Source organism: Sus scrofa, chromosome 18 (genome assembly GCF_054392235.1).
Source record: "Sus scrofa isolate SSC_HxYL_T2T_F1_AM1 chromosome 18, Sscrofa_HxYL_maternal_Yorkshire_Landrace_v2.0, whole genome shotgun sequence".
Taxonomy (NCBI): Eukaryota; Metazoa; Chordata; class Mammalia; order Artiodactyla; family Suidae; genus Sus; species Sus scrofa.
This window is the reverse complement of record NC_139400.1, coordinates 18,256,906-18,271,594: the sequence shown is the minus strand read 5'-3', so window position 1 is coordinate 18,271,594 and position 14,689 is coordinate 18,256,906. Positions and strand designations below refer to the sequence as shown.

At 50.1% G+C, this 14,689-nt stretch overlaps 2 protein-coding genes across 15 annotated transcripts in view; both read right to left on the bottom strand.

The window, feature by feature from the left end:
- SLC37A3 (solute carrier family 37 member 3) overlaps positions 1–14,689 on the bottom strand; it is a 398,944-nt gene that overhangs the window by 121,783 nt on the left and 262,472 nt on the right. The window lies entirely within an intron of this gene.
- The window catches only part of DENND2A (DENN domain containing 2A), a 137,700-nt gene continuing 133,593 nt past the window's right edge, over positions 10,583–14,689 (bottom strand). For 7 of the 14 annotated variants that reach the window (XM_085005257.1, XM_005654269.4, XM_085005255.1 and 4 more), the window contains one exon: positions 10,583–13,534. In XM_085005257.1, coding sequence (XP_084861383.1) covers positions 13,503–13,534 — 32 coding nt within the window. In that variant the 3' untranslated portion in view covers positions 10,583–13,502. Of the gene's footprint in view, positions 13,833–14,689 lie in introns of all 14 variants that reach the window. The other 7 variants (XR_014833611.1, XR_014833613.1, XR_014833612.1 and 4 more) reach the window with 3 other exon arrangements.

The window sequence follows — 14,689 nt, the reverse complement described above, 5'->3', positions numbered from 1 at the left end:
CTCTCCTGTCTTGGGCCCTGAACTTCCCTTTCCAACACAGGGTGAAAGCACCAGCCATGCCCTTCCCCATAATGCCCTTCCCCAGGTAAACTGGTACAGCCACTATGGAAAACAATATTGAGGCTCCACAAAAAACTTACTAATTCAGCAATCCCTCTCCTGGGCATCTATCCAGAGACTTTTTTTTTTTTTTTTTTGGTCTTTTTTTTGCTATTTCTTGGGCTGCTTCCGTAGCATATGGAGGTTCCCAGGCTAGGGGTCAAATTGGAGCTGTAGCCGCCGGCCTACGCCACAGCCATGGCAATGTGGGATCTGAGCTGCATCTGCAACATACACCACAGTTCACGGCAACGCCAGATCCTTAACCCACTGAGCAAGGCCAGGGATCGAACCCGAAACCTCATCGTTCCTAGTCGGATTCGTTAACCACTGAGCCATGACGGGAACTCCTATACAGAGAAAACTCTAAGTTGAAAAGCTACCTTCACCCCTGTGTTCATTGCAGTACTGTTCACAATAGCCAAGACATGAACACGACCTAAATGTCTATCAGACAGAGGAGTGGATAAAGAAGACATGGTACCTGTATACAATGGAATACGATTCAGCCATAAAAAACAATGAAATAATGCCATTTTTAGCAACACGGATTGACCTAGAGATTATCAGGTAAATCAGAAAGAGCAAGACAAATACCACATGCTGTCCCTTACATATGGAATCTAAAATAGGACACAAATGAACCTCTCTACCAAACAAAAACAGACCTACAGACATAGAGAACAGATCTCAAGGTGCGGTGGGGAGGGATGGATTGGGACTTTGGGATTAATGGATGCAAACCACTGGATATAGAATGGATAAACAACAGGGTCCTACTGTAGGGCACAGATATTCAATATCCTGTGACAAACCACCATGGACAAGAATATGGACAAGAACATACATGTATAGCTAAGTCACTCTGCTGTTCAGGAGAAATTAACATAACATTGTAATTCAACTGTACTTCAATCAAACATTTTTTTTTTCTTTTCTTTTTGCTTTTTAAGGCCATACTCACAGCATCCAGAGGTTCCCAGGCTACAGGTTGAATTGGAGCTACAGCCACTGCCCTCTGCCACAGCCACAGCAACACGGGATCTGATCCCCATCTGCGACCTACACCACAGCAATGCAGGATCAGATCCATGTCTGTGACTTACACCACAGCTCACAGCAACACCAGATTCTTAACCCACTAAGCAAGGCCAGGGATGGAACCCTCAACCTTATGGTTACTAGTCAGATTCGTTTCTGCTGCACCACACCGGGAAATCCATAAAATCAATTTTTAAAAAAATGCCTTTCCAGGAGTTCCCGTTGTGGCTCAGTGGTTAACAAATCTGACCAGGAACCATGAGGGTGTGGGTTCGATCCCTGGCCTCAATCAGTGGGTTAAGGATCCGGCATTGCCGTGAGCTGTGGTGTAGGTCGAAGACGTGGCTCAGATCCTGCGTTGCTGTGGCCGGCGGCTATGGCTCCAATTAGACCCCTAGTCTGGGAACCTCCATATGCCAAGGGAGGGGCCCTAGAAAAAGGGAAAAAGGCAAAAAAAAAAAAAAAAAAAAAAAAGCCTTTCCATAGTTCCATAGTTGTGGCTCAGTGGAAAGGAATCCCACTATTATCCATGAGGATGTGGCCTCGCTCAGTGGGTTAAGGATCCGGCATTGCTGTGGCTGTGGTGTAGGCTGGGAGCTGTCGCCCCACAGGGCCTTGCTTGGTTTCAGTTCCCACTGTGCTGCAGTGGGTTAAGGATCCGGCATTGCTGTGGCTGTGGTGTAGGCTGGGAGCTGTCGCCCCACAGGGCCTTGCTTGGTTTCAGTTCCCGCTGTGCTGCAGTGGGTTAATGATCAGGCTTGTCTCTGTGTCAGGGCTGGTTCAATCCCTGGCCCCGCAGTGGGTTAAGGATCTGGTGTTGCTGCAGCTTATAGTGTAGGCCTCGGATGCAGCCCGGATTCAATCCATGGACTTGGAACATCCATATGCTGCCGGCGCTGCTGAAAAAGGGAAAAAAATGAAAAGTGGGGAGGTTTTGGTGCTCCCCTGAAGGGCGTCAGTGTCTGTGGGGGGCACCCAGGGAAGTTGTGTTGCCTTAGACGTTGGTGGATTTGGAGGCAGAGAATCTGCTTGGCTGGGCAGGCACAATACAGCTGGAGGTGGGGGCGTGGGACGGCCAATCCAGGGGTGCCGTTCAGGATGGGCCCCCACCCAAATGATATCTCCCCAACCACCAGTCTCAGCTCCTGTAATCCACACTTTCGGGGTCCCAGGTCATGAGTCAGCAGCTGGAACGGAAACTGCTTGTAGGGGTGACTCCCTAAACGCTTATCACGACAGCCCGATTCTCCAAGGGAGCTTATCTCAGAGGCCCAAGGAAGGGAAGAAGACTGAGCTCTGGGCCTGCGCAAGGATGGAGGAGGGGTTGACTCAGGGAAAGCCAAGGGGAGACCACGGTTTAGCAACATTCTGTTGGCCAACCGCCCAGCATAAGGCCCAGTGCTAAGGCTCCTTTTGTCATTCATTCCTCAACCTCTGGGAAAGGCACGGAAGATCTCCAAGATGTCCTGGCCAGGTCCCGCAATAGTGAGAACACAATGTTTTAAGAGGAACGTGTAAAACTTTACCACCTCCACTTAGCAGTGAAACTGAGCAGGACCCTGTGGGCTCTTGGGCACAAAAGCCTCTGGGTCCCCCATTTCTCGTTTTTTAGGAAATAGGCCTCATTCAGCCTCCACGACGTTCCCCGAGGTCCAAAGGTCAGGTTCAAATGGTTGCTCATCAGAGAAGGGAGGGGATGCAGGGACCAGAAAGGAGCAGTCAAGAAACAACAGTGCAGGGAGTTCTCCATGTGGGGCAGCAGAAATGAATCCGACTAGGAACCATGAGGTTGTGGGTTCCATCCCTGGCTTCACTCAATGGGTTATGGATCCGGTGTTGCTGTGACCTGTGGTGCAGGTCTCAGACTCGCTTGGATCTTATGTTGCTGGGGCTGTGGTGTAGGCTGGCAGCTGCAGCTCTGATTCATCCCCTAGCCTGGGAACCTCCTTATGCTGAGGGTGTGGCCCTAAGAAGCAAAGAAAAAAAAAAAACATCAACAGTGCAGATTTGGGGCAGGGTCCTGGTTCCTCAGCAAGGAATATACATAACAATATCTTTGTGCTCTTCTGCAGAACTAAAACCCCCAACAAATAAAAGCTGTTATGAAGTATTCTTCATTCCAAAAAATAGGAGGACCACCAGAACCAGTCCCCAGGGCCACCAAACACCAGCTCTGAAGAACATAAGCTCGCATTTACCCTGATCTTTATCTGTAGCCCTATTTTCTTTTCTTTTTAGGGCCAAACCCACAGCATGTGGAAGTTCCCAGGCCAGGGGTCTAATTGGAGCTGCAGCCGCTGGCCTATACCACAGCCACAGCAATGCTGGATCCGAGCCACATCCGCGACCTACACCACAACGCAAGGCAACACTGGATCCTTAACCCACTGAGCAGGGCCAGGGATTGAACTTTCGTCCTCATGATGCTAGTCAGATTCGTTTCTGCTGAATCAAAACTGGAACTGCTGTTTTTTTTGTTTTTAGACAGATTTTTTTTTTTTTTTTTTTTTTTTTTTCTTTTTAGGGGTTGAATCAGAGCTGCAGCCACTGGTCTACACCACAGCCACAGCAATGCCAGATCTGAGCCACATCTGTGACCTACACCACAGCTCATGGCAACGCTGGATCTTTAACCCACTGAGGCCAGGGCTCGAACCCGAATCCTAATGGATCCTAGTCAGGTTCGTTAACCACTGAGCCATGAAGGGAACTCCAAAACAGAAATTTTTTTTTTTTTTTTTTTTTTTTGGTCTTTTTGCTATTTCTTGGGCCGCTCCCGCGGCATATGGAGGTTCCCAGGCTAGGGGGTCCAATCAGAGCTGTAGCTGCAGGCCTACGCCAGAGCCACAGCAATGCAGGATCGAGCCACATCTGTAACCTGCACCACAGCTCACGGCAACGCCGGATCGTTAACCCACTGAGCAAGGGCAGGAACCGAACCCGCAACCTCATGGTTCCTAGTCGGATTCGTTAACCACTGCACCACGACGGGAACTCCCAAAACAGAAATATTTTGATGTGGCTGGAAAGTGCTGGACAATGACTGTCCCCCTCAGCGTAGCAGGGTCCATATCCCACCTGCCCACCCCCACCAAGAGGGCAAACGCCCCCATCTAGAGATGAGGAGCAGCTTTCAGCATCCCTCTGCTTCTGCGCCCCTTCTCCATGCAAAGCAGAGCAGCGTTTGACTAGCTTTTCGGTCCGCCCGGCTGGTGGAACCAGGGATGAGGAGCCCATGGACCCCAGGCTGCTGGAAAGGTACGGACTCCTCACTGTCTGAATCACCTAGCACAGCTGACCTTGGCTTGGCCACAGGGATGCTGTGCCACCTCTGTTCCTGCCCAGGGCTTCTCCAGGCCAGATAAACCAGGGCAGGGAGGAGAGAAAAGGGGCCTCTGCCTGGGGCCCAAGGTAAAGGCACCGGGGCTCCCGTCTTGCTAAGGTAGTTGTCACCTGGTCAGGCCACGCAGCTCTGCTGGACCCTTGGTCCGCAGCCTCCAGCCTTGTCAGGTCGGGTATCACCCAGAGCCCTGTAGGATAAGCCCTTTCACACCTGTCCAAAGGCCTAGGGAGCATGAAGGGCAGGTCTTTGAATTGCCAGAAAAACAACTCAACCCACATTCCGACCGCCCAGTGGGGGTAAGGGAATTAGCTCCGTCGTAGGAAGGACAACCTGTTGTGAGGTTTGGTTGCAGGACGTAACCCTGTGTCCTCAGGATTAAGGTCGGGGCGGGGAGGGGTGAGGGCCACAGGCGCAGGAGAGTAAGAGCGGCAGGTAAGGAGCCCAGTGTTGATCAAAAGTGAGACTCCTTTCTGGCCTGTTGTCATGGATGCTGGCCCCAGGCTCCTGTTAATTGTAGCCTGAAAGAAGTTACAGGCTGGCTGCTGAAGCCCATGCAGGACCTGGGTGGGGCGAGGTGTGGTCGCTGGACAAGCCAGGGAGTGAAGTTAATTGGCCTTAACAGGCGCCAGCAAGTATGGGGCTCCTCTTGGCTGCTTCTCGCTTTTCGTCCTAACCTTTGCTCAGCCAGGAGCCTCCACTTCCTGCTCTGCGTGCTTCAGCCCCTCCCAAACATCCAAGTCAGGCTCGGAACCCTCAGTTACATCCAACCCCTCAGCCTCCACCTCCCACCCCCCGCAAGTCTGAGCCAAGTGTCCAGCTCCCCCCAAGCTTGCTCTTCTCTGAGTTCTCCCCGACAGTGATCTCTCCTCAGGACTTTGGTGGGGGGGGGCTAACCTGTACTGCCTTGGGTACAATATAGGACAGACTTGGGTAAGTCTAGGCAAGGTAGCTGCAGTGATAAGAACTCTAAAGAGAAAACTGAATTCACCAGGTCTGTGGCTTCTTGCACACTTTCCTTAATGTTTTTATTCTTTAAAGCATTTTAGAAGCTCTTATGTAATGTTGAACTCAGGCCATGCATGCAAGTCTTACTTCTAAAATTTGGCCCAGAGATTACTCTGTCAGTGAAATTTAGGGAGAATTTGCATAAAAGGGAGGAAATGGGTCACCTAGAGAAGTGAGTCATTTAAGACCGAGGCTTGTGAACTTTTGAAGACATCTAGGGAACTCCCAAGCAACCAATGGTTCTAAGCCTTAGCCCCGGATATTCAAGGTGGATCCCAGAAATACGCATTTCAAACTAGTATCCTAGGAGTTCCCTTTGTGGCTCAGCAATAACAACCTGACTAATATTCATGAGGACGTGGGTTCAATCCCTGGCCTTGCTCAGTGGGTTAAGGATCTGGCGTTGCCAGCCGTGGTGTAGGTCTCAGATGCAGCTTGGATCTGGCATTGCTGTGGGTGTGGTGTAGGCCCGCAGCTGCAGGACCCCTAGCCTGGGACCTTCCATAGGCCATGGGTGCAGCCCTGCAAACATTAAAAAAACAAACAAAAAAACTAGTATCTTAGGTGATCTGCTGCAGGGGATGCCAATCACCCTTGAGAAACACGGGGTCCTTTCTGAGAGGTATGGCTGGAAGGTGATGGATATAGCTAGGAAAGCTGGAATCTGTCTGAAGAAAGCAAGGGAGCAGCACTCATACATTGTGGGTGGGTGTGTAAAGTGGTGGAGCGGTATGGAAAACAGTTTGAGGACTCCTTCAAAAAAAAATGTTTGACCATGCCCGAGGCATGTGGAAGTTCCCGGGTCAGGGATTGAACCCATGCTATGACAGCAACTCAAGCTGCTGCAGTGACACCAGATCCTTAACCAGCTGAGCCACAAGAGAACTCCCCTAAAAATTTAAGTGTAGAAGATGGCCTACGAGCACATGAAAAAATGCTCAACATCTGTGATTATTAGAGAAATGCAAATCAGACCTACCACAAGATACCACCTCACACCTGTCAGAATGGCCATCAGTAACAAGGCAACAAATAACAAATGCTGCAGAGGGTGTGGAGAAAAGGGAATCCTCCCCCACTGTTGGTGGGAAAGTAAAGTGGTACAACCACTATGGAAAACAGTGGGGGGGGGCACCTCAGAAAACTATATATATAGAACTACCATATGACCCAGAAAGCCCAATCTTGGAAATATATCCAGACAAAACTTTCCTTGAAAAAGATACATGCACCCATGTGTTCATCGCAGCACTATTCACAATAGCCAAGACATGGAAACAACTTAAATGCACATCGACAGACAAACGGATTAAGAAGATGTGGTACATATACACTATGGAATACTACTTGGCCATAAAAAAGAACAAAATAATGCTATTTACAGCAACATGGATGGAACTAGAGACTCTCATACTAAGTGAAGTCAGAAAGAGGAAGACAGGGAGTTCCCGTTGTGGCGCAGTGGTTAACGAATCCGACTAGGAACCATGAGGTTGCGGGTTCGATCCCTGGCCTCACTCAGTGGGTTAACGATCCGGCGTTGCCGTGAGCTGTGGTGTAGGTTGCAGACGCGGCTCGGATCCCGCGTTGCTGTGGCTCTGGCGTAGGCCGGTGGCTACAGCTCCGATTCGACCCCTAGCCTGGGAACCTCCATATGCCGAGGGAGCGGCCCAAGAAATAGCAACAACAACAACAACAAAAGACAAAAGACAAAAAAAAAAAAAAAAAAGAAAGAGGAAGACAAATACCTTATGATATCACTTACATGTGGAATCTAATATACAGCACAAATGAACCTTTCCACCGAAAAGAAACTCATGGAGGTGGAGAACAGACTTGTGGTTGCCAAAGGGGAGGAGGAGGGAGTGGGATGGATTGGGAGTTTGGGATTAGTAGATGCAAACTTTGGAGTGCATAAGCAATGAGACCCTGCTGTATAGCACTGGGAACTGTATCTAGTCACTTGTGATGGAGCAGGATGGAGGATAATGTGAGAAAAAGAATATATATATGTGTATGACTAAGTCACGTTGCTGTACAGCAGCAATTGTCAGAACATTGTAAATCAACTACAATGGAAAAAATAAAAATCATAGAATAAAAAAAAAATTAAGTGTAGAAATTACCATCTGACCCAGCAATTCCTCCACTCCTGGGACCATACCTGCAGACATTTAGAACAGGCACTCAAAGGCATGCACACACACGAGTCGCAGCAGTATTCACAACTGCCTAGAGGTGGAAACAACCCAGCGTCCACTGAAGGATGAACGGACTCATGTTATGTGAATTTCCCCCAATCAAATAAAAAGAAGAAGAAAAAAAATGGAGGGTAGGGGCTGGGGCAAGGAAAGTGCCAAGGATCAAGAAGTCAGAGAGAGTTCCCGTCATGGCTCAGTGGTAAGGAACCTGACTAGAATCCATGAGGACGTGGGTTTGATCCCTCCCTCTCTCCATGGGTTCAGGATCCTGAGTTGCTGTGGCTGTGGCGTAGACTGGCAGCTGCAGCTCTGATTCGACCCCTAGCCTGGGATCTTCCATATGCCATGGGTAGGCCCTAAAAAACAAACAGAAGTTCCCGTCTTGGCACAGCGGAAACAAATCCGTCTAGGAGCCATGAGGTTTCGGGTTTGATCCCTGGCCTCGCTCAGTGGGTTAAGGATCCCGCATTGCCATGAGCTGCAGTGTAGGTCACGGACGAGGCTCAGATCTGGCATTGCGGTGGCTCTGGTGTAGGCCAGCAGAAACAGCTCCAATTAGACCCCTGGCCTGGGAACCTCCCTATGCCACAGATGCAGCTCTGAAAAGACAAAAGACAAAACAAACAAGCAAAGAGGTTGGCAGGGCAGATCCAGCACTGCCGGGGTAACAGACCCTGTGAGAGAAGGAGATGTCCCCCCAGACTCTCCAACACCCTTTGCTCTGACTTCCTACTCACCAAGCAACCTTCTGACTGGTGACGTGGTCTCCTGGGAGCTCAGTGCTTTGTGCTGAAAACAACAGAAGAGCCGGCTGGAATGGCCGTCCCAGTCAGCAGCAAGCCAGCTCTCCTGGACCCAGTAGTCCTTTGGCTCCGGAGGGTACGCATCCATCTCTACTGAGCTGGCCGCCTGCAGTGGAGACAGGACAGTGCGGCTTTAGTCCTGCTGTGGGGATTGTGTCCCGGGTCAGGAAACATTTACTGACAGACTCCTCTATGCCAATCACTGGCTTTAGGTGCTGGGAATTCAGCAGTGAACGTGAGGGACCAGGCCCTGCCCCCACAAGGCTTACATTCTAGTGCTCAGGTAACACACACAACAAACACAACATAGTAATGGGCACAAAGAAATGCTCGATAAATGGCAGATCTTTTTTTCTTTTTGGTGTTCTGGGGGCCACACATGTGGCATACGGAAGTTCCCAGGTTAGGGGATCGAATCAGAGCTGCAGCTGCTGGCCTACGCCACAGCCACAGCAATGTGGGATTCGAGTCTCGTCTGTGACCTGCACCACAGGTCACGGCAATGCCGGATCTCTAACCCTCTGAGCAAGGCCGGGGACTGCACCGCAACCTCATGGATGCTAGTCAGGTTCCTCACCGCTGAGCCACAATGGGAACTCCTAAATGGCAGATCTTATCATTACTCGCAGTCTGGGTGAGAAGAGGTGGTATGATCACTTCTAAGAACCCGTGCTTCCTCATCTCAGCAAGCTGCTTTCTCTTTCAGATCCACTCTCTCTGGCCTCTTCCCTTCCGTCTCTGATCCTTCACAGCCCAATTTCCCACTTGGTAGCAGGGCGACGATTGGTGGGTTGATTTAGTTTAAACTTACCTGCAGAGTAGGATGGGAGGGATGCCGGGAAGGGGAGCTGCGGCCCATGCTGTTCTGCTCCTGGCCCCGCGTGCTGGTTACAGGGATCTGGTCCTTCGTGGAAGGTTGTCAGGCTATGTATTCATGATCTGAGCACTTTGCTGTATGTATATTTTACTTTAAGCAAAAATGAAAATAGGGCAAATGTAGCCATAAGATCCTGCTGTGTAGCACTGGGAACTATGTCGAGTCACTTATGGTGATAATGTAAGAAAAAATAATGTATACAGATATGTGTAACTAGGTCACCTTGCTGTACAGTAGAAAATTGACAGAACATTGTAAACCAGCTATAATGGAAAAAAAATAAAAATCATTATATATAAAAAAACGTTATATAAAAAAAGAAAATAGGGCAAATGTACTTCGATATCTTTTTTCTTGGCCCTTTTAGGGCTGCACCTGAGGCATATGGAAGTTCCCAGGCTAGGGGTCAAATTGGAGCTATAGCCACTGGCCTACACCACAGCCGTGGCTACAGCAAGGACAGATCTGAGCCGTGTCTGTGACCTTCACCACAGCTCATGTCAACACCTGATCATTTAAGCCACTGAGTGAGGTCAGGGATTGAACTCGCATCCTCATGGATACCAGTCATTCACTATCGCTGAGCCATGACAGGAACACCTGTACTAAGATACTTTATAGGAGTTCCCATTGTGGCACAGTGGAAACAAATCCAACTAGAAACCATGAGGTTGCGGGTTCAATCCCTGGCTTCGTTCAGTGGGTGAAGGATCTGGAGTTGCTGTGAGCTGTGGTGTAGGTCGCAGACGTGGCTCAGATCCTGTGGCCCTAAAAAGTGGAAAAAAAAAAAAAAAAGGATACTTTTACAAAGATGCTTTTCTCAACGCTCCTTATGATATTAAAAATTGGAACTATCCTGCATGCATGAGAGGATTGGTCAAATACCTTTGAGTCTATCTATAAAAAAGAATCTTAGGAGTTCCCGTCGTGGTGCAGTGGTTAACGAATTCGACTAGGAACCATGAGGTTGCGGGTTCGATCCCTGCCCTTGCTCAGTGGGTTAAAGGATCTGGCGTTGCTGTGAGCTGTGGTGTAGGTTGCAGACGCGGCTTGATCCCGCATTGCTGTGGCTCTGGCGTAGGCCGGTGGATACGGCTCCGATTTGACCCCTAGCCTGGGAACCTCCATATGCAGCAGGAGCAGCTCAAGAAAAACACAAAGACAAAAAAAAAAACCAAACAAACAAAAAAGAATCTTATACAATCACTGGAAATGTTGGCAAAAGTATGTATTTATTCGCTTCGAGGTGCTAAGTAAACAATGTGAAATAAGTTAGAAAAGAAAGTATATTCCAAAATATTAAAAGTGACCATCTCTGAGCAGAATATTAGTATTAATAAAGTTAACTAATCTGAGGAGCTATTGTTACAAATTTGTGAGGCCCCACACTCAAGGGATTTTGTCTCCTCCAACCCTCAACCACATATGCTACCCAGGTTATTTGTCATGCAGAGTTTGCTTCCTACCATTTTGAGGGGCCTTGGGCCCCTTTGAGAATCTTCTGTAAACTATAGACCCTCTCAGAGTTCCTTTCGTGGCTCAGTGGTTAATGAAGTGGACTAGGAACCATGAGGTTGTGGGTTCGATCCCTGGCCTTGCTCAGTGGGTTAAGGATCCGGCGTTGCCATGAGCTGCGGTGTAGGTCGAAGACGTGGCTGGGATCCAGCGTTGCTGTGGCTGTGATGCAGGCTGGTGGCTACAGCTCCGATTAGACCTCTAGCCTGGGAACCTCCATATGCCTTGGGAGCAGGCCTAGAAAAGGCAAAAAGACAAAAAACAAAAAATAAGACAAAAACCCATAGACCCTCTCCCTTGAAAAATGAATGAACATACCAAATTCTGGACACAATTTGGGGGAGGGGTCCATGACCCGAGTTAAGAATCCCTAATGCAGAGTGAGCGGTCAACCTCTCCTTAATTTCCTCTTGTTCTTATTGTCCCTCAAAAGACCTCCTTGCTCCCAATTCCCTAAAGGTCAAGAACCCTTGCCAGGCAGCACAGGCCTCTGGGCCATTGCCAAGGTCAGAACACATCCATTTTTTGGGTTTTTGCAGGGTTCCTGGTGCCACCCAGAGGGAATTTACCTGTGGGATATGCAGGCAGCGGGCTGGCCGGGGAGGGTGGGGGTGGCCATGAGCCTCCTTTGAGACCCCGTGTCTGTGCTGCCCACTGTTCTCAAAGCACACTCAGGGCCTCCCCCCCTGCAGGAGAGCACCTGGAGTGCAGCTTTCACCTAACCCCCCTGCTTCTTTCCCTTTGGCTGCACAAGTCTAAGGATGCTGTCCCCAGAGTTTTGATGCTCCTTTTTTTTGGGGGGGGGGAGCTGCACTGGAGGCATATGGAAGTTTCCAGGCTAGGGGTCCAATTAGAGCTGCAGCTGCTGGCCACAGCCACGCAAGATCCAAGACACATCTGCAACCTACACCGCTGCTCGCAGCAATGCCAGGTCCTTAACCCACTGAACTGGGTCAGGGATTGAACCCGCATCCTCATGGACACTAGCCAGGTTCTTACCACTGAGCCAGAACGGGAACTCTGATGCTCCTTCTTGACATCAGCAGCAAAGGCCCTCCCTTCATTCTGTCCATGTACTAGTTCATGTGCTCTGTTCTGCGTCCCTGCACTGAGAGGGGAAACTTTCATAGAGTATAAATAGGAACAGAGTCAAAGCACTGGCTTCTTTGTTTCTCAGATGGGCTCTTGGCAGCATCATAACCTTTAGGACACTAAGAATATTTTATTTTAATTAATTCATTTATTTTTTTGTCTTGTTTAGCGCCACACTTGTGGCACATAGAGGTTCCCAGGCTAGGGGTCCAATTGGAGCTACAGCTGCCAGCCTACACCACAGCCACAGCAACACCAGATCTGAGCCACATCTGCAACCTACACCACAGCTCATGGCAACATCGGATCCTTAACCCACTGATTGAGGCCAAGGGTGGAACCCGCAACCTCATGGTTCCTAGTCAGATTCATTTCCACTGTGCCACGACGGGAACGCCAAGAATGTTTTATTAACATATCTGATGAAGATTTCTTCTTTTTGTGTGTACCTCTAAAAGTCACAGACTGGAGTTCCCGTTGCGGCTCAGGGGTAATGAACCTGACTAGTATCCATGAGGATTCGGGTTCAATCCCTGGCCTTGCTCAGTGGGTTATGGGTCCAGCGTTGCCATCAGCTGTGGTGTAGGTTGCAGATGTGGTTTGGATCTTGGGTTGCTGTGGCTGTGGTGCAGGCCAGCAGCTGCAGCTCCGATTCGACCCCTAGCCTGGGAACTTCCACATGCTGTGGGCACAGCCCTAGAAAGCCAAAAAATAAAATAAAATAAAAGTCATGGACCACTCAGGCAGGGGACAGTTCTATCTATGGCTTCTAAGAGGAAAGAGGCAGTGCAGAAAAGTCAGGTCCATTTGGGGTGAGGAGTCAGGGCAGGACAACAAATGGCCTCCGCCACCAGATGGCATCGCCCGCCGGCCTGGAAGCGCAGCTCATCCCCGGAAGCCAACTCCTCCTATGGTTTCCATTCTTCCTTTCGGCCCAGATCTGCCTCCTGCCGGTCCTTTCCTCAAGAGGACCCCGGCCCTAACGCCTGGGGCCTGGTGTCTGCGGTGTGTGCCGGGTCTCCGCAGCGCTGCCCCCTCGGCCGCACTGGTCCGCGGTCCTGCCGGGAGGAGCGCCCCGGTTTCCAGTTCTGGGGTGGCCGCTCCTTCCCATTGCCTCCGTTTCTCTTCGCTCCAGAGCTGAGCTGCCAGGCAGGACGAACCAGAGAAAGGTGACACGGCCTTGGCATCATCAAAAGAAAAGCCAAACACTTTTCTTTCTTTTTTTTTAATACCTAAGATGTAAAAAAAAAAAAAAAAAAAAATCAAAACCCCCAAAACCAACAACCAAAGCGATCCATTTGCTCGTGCCTGGTGTCAGGTCCCACTTCCAGTGCGGTGCTGAGGAGGCACCACCTTCAGGCAGCTCTGGGGTCCTGGGTCCTGGGTCCTGGGCAGCTCCGAGGGGTGGCCTTTATCCCAGCACCTGGGACAGCCAAGGACCCAAGGTTTCAGAAAGGCCGCCAGGACTGTTGTTAAAACACGTGGTTGCGCTAGGTGGAAGCTGTCTCTTGAGGCTGGGTTGAGGGTTATTTCTTATGTAGAAATTTCATTTTATTGCCTAAAAAAAGAAAATGAGAACATTTCACTAGGCAGACAAACGGGTGAGTGAAATCCTGCCCTTCCGCCCTAGATGTGGCGAAGGGCAGCTGTGGCCTCCCACAGCACGCCTGGGAGCCTCATCCTCCCCCCGCTGGTGCTCAGGAGAAGGGGGGGATCGCCCTGCCTGGTTGCCCCTCTGCCCTCCTCAGACACCTCCCCAGAGAGAAGGGATCTTCCTCAGCTTTGGGGAATTTTTTTTTTGTTTTTTTTTTTTGCCTTTTCTAGGGCCGCTGCCACTGCATATGGAGGTTCCCAGGCTAGGGGTCGAATCCAAGCTGTAGCTGCCCGCCTACACCACAGCCACAGCAACGCAGGATCGGAGCTGCGTCTGTGACCTACACCACAGCTCATGGCAACGCCAGATCCTTAACCCACTGAGCGAGGCCAGGGATCCAACCACATCCTCAAGGATACGAGTCAGGTTCATAACCCACTGGGCCACAGTGGGAACTCCATGCTTGGGGAAGTTCTGAAAGGGAAAAGTCAGAACTGTAGATGTTGCCTCTGAAAAGGTGATACAGGAGACGCTAACTGGAACATCCCTGAAAGCCAAGTGGGGAGAAAACGCCTGGGAGCTTGGAGTCCCTTCCCAGGTGCCATCCCTTCTGCAGGGTCCTTGTCACACGGCTCCTCCTCACTGGGGCCTGCTCCCTCCTTCTTTTTCGCTTTCTTCTCCTGCCTTCCCAGGAGGGGCTTCTTGCTGATTAAACTGGAGTCCTTGGGAGTTCCCATCATGGCTCAGTGGTAACAAACCTGACTACTATCCATGAGGATTCGGTTCGATCCCTGGCCTCATTCAGTGGGTTAAGGATCCAGTGTTGCCGTGAGCTGTGGTGTAGGTGGCAGATGTGGCCCAGATCCCACATTGCTATGGCTGTGGTGTAGGCTGGCAGCTGAAGCTCTGATTTGATGCCTAGCCTGGGAACCGCCATATGCCACAGGAGCAGCCATAAAATCAAGAAAATAAATAAACGGGAGTCCTCATAATTCTCACAGTTCCACCCTCTGGGAATGTGGACCAGCATTTGGAGGCTGATGCTTTACGGGCAGATGCCCTTTACGGGCAGATGCCCTTCTCTGGCTCCATTCATCATGTGTCTAAATCCAGTTCCCC